The sequence below is a fragment of the Momordica charantia genome (assembly GCF_013281855.1).
Source record: "Momordica charantia cultivar OHB3-1 chromosome 6 unlocalized genomic scaffold, Mcharantia_2.0 BLBB01000006.1, whole genome shotgun sequence".
Lineage (NCBI taxonomy): Eukaryota > Viridiplantae > Streptophyta > Magnoliopsida > Cucurbitales > Cucurbitaceae > Momordica > Momordica charantia.
This window is the reverse complement of record NW_028275164.1, coordinates 24,928,191-24,937,212: the sequence shown is the minus strand read 5'-3', so window position 1 is coordinate 24,937,212 and position 9,022 is coordinate 24,928,191. Positions and strand designations below refer to the sequence as shown.

The 9,022-nt window shown below is 34.4% G+C and overlaps 1 protein-coding gene across 1 annotated transcript; it reads left to right on the top strand.

Moving 5' to 3' along the window:
- The first annotated feature begins 436 nt into the window (after window positions 1-436).
- Window positions 437-8,574, top strand: LOC111023931 (S-type anion channel SLAH2). The gene is given in 7 exon segments (XM_022301443.2): window positions 437-2,106; window positions 2,819-3,007; window positions 5,420-5,911; window positions 6,561-7,331; window positions 7,783-7,814; window positions 7,906-8,263; window positions 8,265-8,574. Coding segments are annotated over 6 exon segments (1,875 nt in total). The 5' UTR covers window positions 437-2,106; window positions 2,819-2,833; the 3' UTR covers window positions 8,313-8,574.
- The last annotated feature ends 448 nt before the right edge of the window (window positions 8,575-9,022 follow it).

Here is a 9,022-nt window from a genome sequence, read left to right as displayed (position 1 = left end):
TAGTTAGATGTGGATAAGTTACTCAATTAATACCAATACAATACTTTACCGGCAAACATTCGAAACTTGTGGTAAAATGATTCTGTTTTTAAAAACAATTCAAAATAGATTCATCGATTATCAAGTTATCAAATATATATATATAGATATATAAATCATTAAGATTATTTCATAATCACTTTTAAGAGCTCTCAAAATCAATTTCAAACGAGCCTATACCTATCATGAATTCTAATAGTTGGTGTATTGTAGAATGTATACTAGTTGAACCCCGTAGAGCTACAAACTTCGATGCATTTCGTATTTGATCGAAATAAGAGTGGCTGTAATCAAACTTTTAAATTTCAAGATAGGTAATGGGTAATTCATGTCACTGTCAGCTATATAATTCAAATGGAATAAAAAAGAAAAACAAAAAAAGTTTCGAAAGGGGGCCAAAGAACAACATTATTTAATTTTAGTGCTCTGGTCCTTCCCACTTCCAGCAGAGCAGATTCGTACACCTTACAGAGAAGTTATGGCTTTCAGCTACCCATTTGAATTCAACTTGTATGGTTATGAAAATTCCCAGCAACCGCACCAGCGCCAATGGCCCCATTTCCGCTTCCAATCACCAAAAGATGGAGCCGTCGTCTCAGACTTCAATAGCGACTTTTGAGTTTTCTTCTCCCTCAAAACTTTTTTCATTTCTTTAATTCATTCAACGTATAAGTATCATACCTCATAGCTGTATGTGGGTCTCTCTGGATTAGGACCATCACCGCCCAGTATTTGTAAAAGTTAGGTCTGACTTCTGATTGGGGTTTATCATAATTCTGTCGTCTAATTGATGTGCGATTTTCTTACATCTGGACCTTAATTGACGGCCCAGAATCGATTTTCCCATTATATTACGCTCTTGTTCCTGCGATTTTCTAATCATTTGACTTCGTTGGATGGTGACTTGCTCTGGGGTTTACCCATTTTCTTATGCATTGCTCTATAATCTTCCTCTCTTCTCTCCAGTTTTCAATTGGGATTGTTTTTTTAAATCATTTTCTGAAACAGCTGGCCACAATAAATATATGTGTCAAGATATTCTAATTTCAAACCCAATAGAACCGGACCAACTGTTGTCATTGTTTGGATTAGGACAACCTTTTTTCAAATCATTTTTTAAATTTGAGTTAATGGCAATCTTTTGACTAGTGGGTTTATTTTATTTCCATGGTTTGTGTACTTTGTTGTTTTTCTAATTTGTTGATCTAGACTGTCTTTTTTCTTAAGTTTCATTGCTTTAGAAGAGGACTAATTTCTATTCAACCCTTTAATTAATTTGATATTGGATTTGAATTAATGCTTCCTTCAATTACATGGACTGCCATTAGATAACTGTTTGGCCAATGACAATATTATTCATTTTAAAATTTGTCTCATTTTAATTTTTGTTCATTGGGAATTATGTATCTACAACGCATGGTACAATATTCTATAATTAAAAATTTATCCCATTTTAGTTTGTGTTCATTGGCAATTATGTGTGCAACTCATGGTTCATGTAGCTTTCTCTTGAGTCAAATATTCCAATTGCTAGCAGCCAAACAGAATAATATATACAAAGAAGATGATGACAAAACATTCAAGCTTGTGTTCACTTTGGACAAGAACCATATATTCCCACTTTATAGCTGGAACAGTCTCTCTGGTCTGTTTTGTTTTTTCCTAAAGATTAAGGACATTCCAGTCTAAAATAAGCAGCCGTAATTATCTTTAATAGTCCCATTTGAGGTTGTTTTGCAAGTACATGGACTGTTCATGTCTATAAATATGTGATGTTACCTATTTCTGAAAGACGTGTGTTAGTTGTTCTCGTTTGTTCCGCTTTGGCCATTCTTCATTCTCGTACAAAACATGCTTTGCCTCTGAGTTCCATACTCAAGGCTCGCCATTTCCGGAGGGACAGAGAATTCTATTCTTAAAGTTTCTTGCCGAAATCCAAGATTTCCCTTTTGCTTTAAGAGATAGTGACAAAGCCTGCTTGATTGGACGTTCATCATATCAAAAACTAGGAAGATTCTTATTCTCTATCTGTCCTGACATTTTCCTGCTGCAACAGTTGTTCTGAAGGTATGTTCTTTTTCTTTCATTCAGCTTAGAAGGATGGTTCTGAAACACGCTGCATATTTTTCAAAGGAAATCAAGTCTTGTTTTATATATTCATTATTGATCATGATGTAAAATTAAACATTGATCAAGTTTAGATCATGAATAACACGGTCATGAAGTAAAATAAAATACAGTTTGTATTGTCTAAGTAGTGTGGCATCTTTAATCAATCTTTTCGTTTGAGATCAGAGGCTTTTCATTCCACAGATGTTGAAAGAACACCTGCATAAGAGACACTCTTGAGTTCTTAGGGAAATTTTGAAAACAAAGACACATTTTTCAGAACTATTTATTTATTTATTTTGAAAAAATGTGTCTAGGCATTTAGAACGGTTATCAAATTGGGTCTTTTTCATTCTTATATCTAAGTTCATGTGTGAAACTGTGATACTAACTTGTAAACCAAAGTTCAAATTTTCTACTTCCATTTAAGAACTGGTCTTATTCGAGATTAATCTTTTGTTTTATTTTATTATTTTTTTTAACCAGGTTGAGGAGAACTAGCTGTTTAATTTGCTAAAGAGTTTTTTTTTTCTCTGAATAATTCAATTTTCTGCTTATGCTTTACTATCAATCCGTGGTTTATATTATAGCTTTCATATCTTCCTACAAGCTTTTTTTTCCTTTCCTTTTCCAGTTTTCCCCGAAAATCATAACCTTCTATGCTTACTAGGTGGTGGTATTTCATATGGAAAACGGAAAATATCAAGATTATACACCCGAGCAGTCGTCTGAAGTTCCATCATTAATCAAATACATATCATCAATTGAAGTGGCTGGCTTTGACAATATTAAAGAGAGTGACTTTCCAAATAATCAGCTTCAATCAAGCGATTCTCATTCCTCTTGTACACAGCCCAATGTGAGTTCTTATCCATATCATGCGTTCATCTGCTAGAATTGGCATAATGGTTAGGTTAATGCTGTTGTTGTATTCTGCATTTGATGACTTGGGAGTACTTGGGTTGAGTTAGATTATACAATGGTGAATATGGACTTACCCAATTAAAAGCAATTTTCAAAATAGTTTGCAGCGTTTCGTTAGATTATAATAAATTTGAAATTTGAAATTTGAAATTATGAATTTAGAAATGAGAATTGGGAAGATGGAAATTGAATTTAAAAAAACAAAATATATTCCCTAAATTTCTCCATTCTTTTCTCCATATCTCCTCTTCCCTAACTCTTTCTCACTTCCCCCATTTCTCTCATTCTCTCTCCCCACCCTCCCAATACTCTCCCAATTATACGTAACTTTTCCTCATTCTCTCACTCCTCTCCCAACGATTTCTCATGCTCTCACTCCTTCTCTCCCAACGATTTCTCATTCTCTCCAATTCTTAGTCTTCCTCCAAATTCTCTTCTCCTCACGATTAGTGCCAATTTTAGGGGGAGTGCTTTTCTGGCTTTTTCTTCAAGTTTTCCTCTCTATAAAAAAGAAACCTCCATTTGATTCAAAAGGTAGGGGAGGGAAAGGAAGAGGAGAGTTCTTAGATTTATTTTTTTCTCCTTGATACCACAGAAAACTTCTCTACAAAAATCTCTCTCCTCACCATATCTCAAATTTCATTATATTTTTTTAGTTGTTTCCAGTGTAGGATCTCGTGCATCAGAGTAAGTTTTTTTTTTTTCTTTTTCTTTTTCTTTCATCAAATGATACATATTTAAATTAGTTTTTTTTTTAATCGTTGGCTTTTTCCTGTGTTAAGCCTGCTGATGCCTATTGATTTGCACAATTTTTTTTTAGTACATATTGATTTGCACAATTAAAATTCTACTATTATTATGTTTTTCTAATTGGTTTTGTTTATTCTGTATAGGCCTATTAACTCCCTTATTATCACTAATATTATTACTGTATAAAACATTTTGGCTTATGTGCGTAAACTTGCAATTCTATTTTTTTCTCTTATATGTTTATCTTTTCTTATTCTATGTCTCACTGGTGTTCACATTTTTGTTCTCCTTTTCTTTTCCTCACTAGTTTTTCTCTGCATTGACTTGTCACATGTGTACTTTGATACACTTTTACTAGAGTTTGTTTTTCTTCCTTATTCTCTTCAAATTTTTAAGAAGATAGAAATCCTAAAAACAAAAATATTTTTATTATGATTCGGTTTTCTTAATTTAAATTTTTCTGTATTTAAATTAGTGGCATTTTAATTTTTAAATATTTGGCCAAAGAATATCTTTTCACTGAATTTAGAAGTGATCTTCTTTCAAACCAGAACTGATAAAAAATAGGGTAATATTTTTACTCTTGGATATTGATAATCATTTTATTTTTTGTTTTTTTATATTTATTAAAATTTTAAATGATATTTAATAAGATTAAAAAAATTGATATTTGATCAAATTACTTTCGTTAACAATAAATTTATTTTGAGGTTTGAGGGTCGAGTAATATGTCTTTTTAGAGTTTCGGCTCTCCGTAGGTGCACAAAAATTCTCATAATCTTTTATCAAATTAATCATTTTTAAAAGTAAATTAAATCATGTAAACCCTATGGAGTTGATATTATAAAATTTTGGTGGGATTTTTGTTTATTTAAAAGAAAATTTCAACATGATAATAAGTTGAGATTTGATCCAAATGAGACTTTTTTTTAATTAAAATAAAATTTTCTAATTAATATTTGTTCCAAATAAAGAATATATATATATATTTTTTTTCATAATAAGATATTTGGATACTATAAATATTTAACCATTCTTAAATAGTGTTTTAGGTGCTTATACATTCCCTACCGAATCTAGATATTTTAAATATTTTTGGCAAATATCACCTTTTATTAGTGGCAAACTTCAAAATTCTCTATTTAAAGAACACCCTTAAAAGAGGATACAGGATTGATTTTAAAAAATTCTAAATTCACTTAAAAAACTTTTTGGAGGTCTTCAGTTAAAACTACTACCCTAAAAAATCATCTGAAAATCAGAAGTTTCCCGTGTCTTATGAAATGGTGAAAAGTTTTTGCAGTCAACTAAAACACATGGGTGTCTGAGCTCTTGAAAGAGTCGGTCTTGAGCCAACTTCTTCGGTTGCTGGCAGAGAAGAGCAGACATGGGGACTCGGGTCAGGCTTGAAATTTTTCATGGTGTCTAATTTCATAGATTTTGGAAATTCTAAAACACATAAGGAAACCTCAAAAGCTTTTTGGAGGAAGTAATAAAAGCACTCCTTTCAAAAGAATTTCAAATTCGAATATAGAAAGAAAATAACGTAACACCTGTGCTAAGGCTAATAATGGACTTCTTTGTACCTTAAAAACAGGGAAATGCATCACCTGCCGTTCAAAGTGATGGCGAGCTCCAGTTCGTTAATCATCAAAGGAAGCGTTCTGTTTCCATCAGCATGCCACCTTCCCCTGTGGGAGTTCACTTACAGACCCCCAAAAGAGTTCTCTTCAGTGGTGAAACAGTTCTAAACAATGGAACCATGGGTTCTGCTGCTGGGGGGAAATCACAGAAAGCTGCAAAGTTTCACTCTCAGCCAATTCCAAGGGGCTCTACATTTGAGGATGCTGCAATGAGGAGCGGGAATGTTGCACATCACCCTAGTATTCCAAGATTGAAGGACAAAAGATTTGATTCTTTCAAAACATGGTCTGGAAAACTTGAAAGGCAATTAACTTTATTTCGTGGAAAGCCACCACAGGAAACTGGGCTAGATGGAATTGAAGTTGACGGATCAGAAATTGAGAACACCATACCCGTTGACCGTTACTTCGATGCCTTGGAAGGTCCAGAGCTGGAAACTCTAAAGGTAGGTTACCTTTGTTCCTCCTACGCTCAAGAACATCATAAATTCTTAACTCATGCTGTATTAATCTGAACCTTCTAATACTGTGATATCTTCATATTTAATCAATAGAATGACTAATAAAGATTTGGTGCTCTAGTATCCTGCTAAAAATCGAATTGGGTTGTCTTATTTATCTCGTTATCACTAGTTTCAATGGGAAATTGACCTTCTCATCAAAAGAAGAGTTAGAGTTAGAGTGATGGTTTTGGAAATTGGAATAGAGAGGTTTTTTTAGCCAATGAAAAGTACTTTCTAAAATTTCATGGTATTTGGTTACCTATTGAGAGTGATTTAAAAAATTATGTATAGGCCTCTGATCACTTTGAGAAGTGCTTTTAGAGGAAACTAAAGTGATTTTAGAGGAAACTCTGATTCTTCCAGAAGTGCTTATTTAGTACTTCACCTAAAACCATTATTCTCAGAAGTCATTCCTAACTCAGTCTTTTAATCTACTTCCTATTCTTTGGGAAAGTACTCTTTCATAGGATAGCATAAACAAATCTCGGTTTCTTTTTCCATTTTTAACTTTGACAAATGGTCTATCCCTTTTTTGCTGTCAAAAGACAAGAAATAATTGTTTTTCTCTTTTCCATTTCTAATTTCTAAACAGGCTTCAGAAGAAATACTGCTCCCAGATGACAGGACATGGCCTTTTCTACTCCGATTTCCTATCTCTTCGTTTGGTATATGTCTTGGTGTCAGTAGCCAAGCAATCATGTGGAAAACACTGGCTACCTCAGTCTCCACGAAGTTTCTTCATTTGAGCCTAAAAATAAATCTCGTTTTATGGATCATTTCCATTGCTCTTATAGTTGTCGTCAGTTCCACTTATCTTCTGAAAATTCTTCTATACTTTGAAGCCGTTCGTCGCGAGTACTACCACCCTATTCGTGTCAACTTCTTCTTCGCACCATGGATAGCCTTCTTGTTCTTAGCCATTGGCGTACCACCTTCAGTTGCCACCGACCTGCATCCAGCTATTTGGTATGTTCTCATGGCTCCATTTTTATGTCTTGAGCTTAAGATTTATGGGCAATGGATGTCGGGAGGCCAACGGAGACTGTCAAAAGTGGCTAATCCTACAAACCATCTCTCTATTGTGGGGAACTTTGTGGGGGCTCTGTTGGGAGCCTCAATGGGACTAAAAGAAGGGCCCATATTCTTCTTCGCTATTGGGCTGGCTCACTATTTAGTCCTTTTTGTAACTCTCTACCAGAGACTACCAACCAATGAGACACTCCCAAAAGAGCTGCATCCAGTATTCTTTCTTTTTATAGCAGCACCAAGTGTTGCATCTATGGCATGGGCAAAAATTCAAGGTTCCTTCGACAATGGTTCGCGAATTGCTTACTTTATCGCTCTGTTCCTTTATTTCTCACTGGTTAGTCTCTATGCAACTCATTCTTTATTATCATGGCTGTTTATTTCTGCCTTTGCTATATACATATTAAATGACCAATGAACCCAAAAGCTTAATCTGATGAGTTGGGAAATTTAATCATTTATAGATATCTGAATACCTTATTTACTATTATTGTTGTTTTGCGAGTCTGTCATGAACATATAAGCATGAAGATACTGTGTTTTATCATCCATTTCATGGATGAAGAATCAAGCTAAAATAAGAGAAGTTATTTTTTTCTTTTGAACTTAAGAGGGTACAGATGCAAAATAAATCAATATGATCTGTCAAAAACATGGCAAAGGAAGCTCTATAAGGCATTTTGATTAATGGTGGCCTGAAAAAAGTTGCAACTCTCTCTTCATGATTCTCTTGGTCACTTTATTTCGATGCTTCATTGAACATGTTACCAACCCATGCTTTTTTGCAGGTTGTTCGAGTCAACTTTTTCCGAGGCTTCAAGTACAATACAACCATCTTTCTTCATTTAAAAATATTAACATTCTTTAAAGTTAGTTTTATTGCCTCACGAACATTTTGTTTTGAATCATAGGTTCTCACTGGCCTGGTGGGCATATACTTTTCCTATGACTGGAGCTGCAATTGCAACCATTAGGTACTCAGCTGAAGTTACACATGTGGTAACACAAGTCCTGTCTGTTCTACTTTCTGCAACTGCTACAATCATAGTTTCAGCTCTCCTTGTAACAACTATCATCCACGCCTTCGTGCTTCGCGACCTCTTCCCTAATGACATTGCTATAGCCATTAGTGATAGGAAGCCGAAACCGCAGAGGAATTGGTTTCATCATCTTGGACATGGAATAGAATCCCGAGACATTGAGAACTTCTTGAAGTTTTCTAGCTCAGATGACAAGGACCTAGAAGCATCTCATAGACCACCAACCTCTGGAGGCGGAAGTGTTTAAGCTCCAACTGTCAAATGATCAGCTCCGCTGATCTCGGCTCGTTATCTATGTAAAATTACCACCCTGACATGTGAGGAGCTTGATTTTGTAGTTTGAATGGCTCCAATGAACATGTGTGGGTTGGATAGAGTAGTGTACATTGAGAGTTGTAAAAGAACGTTCCTTGTTAGAAACATAGTAAGATCTGTGTATCAATATCTACGATGAGCTAAATTTCTTGTTCTAGCTCAGTGAGACGGTGAAGACGTATTTTATCCTCGGAATATATCAATCATATGAGTTAACTTGAGATACGAATGAAACTCTGTTGAAATATCCTGGAAAAAGTCATGATCTTTGCTAATTTTAGCTGTTGCTAACTGCCTAAGATATTATTGGCTTTTTTAATGATGTCCAACAGGAAGAAACTTATTACACAGGATGCACCAATATCTACACTAACATTAGAGAAAAACTGTAGCTTATCCCATCAACTGTTAGGTTACATTTGGCAAGTGCTTTTAGATGGTAAAATCCCATTCCTAACTCTAATCTTTATATTTTGCTATATTGTCATTTGAGATTTAGTGTACCAAAAAGTTAAGGGTGTGTTTGGGAATGTCTTCAGAAGAAGTGCCTTTTTTGGTACATTGAATCTCAAGTGTCAACTCTGAAATTTTCTGAAACACAAACTTTCACTTCCTATTACTGTAGCATTTTGTTACCCATTTTATTCCTTTTGTTGTCTGTCGGCAAGGATAA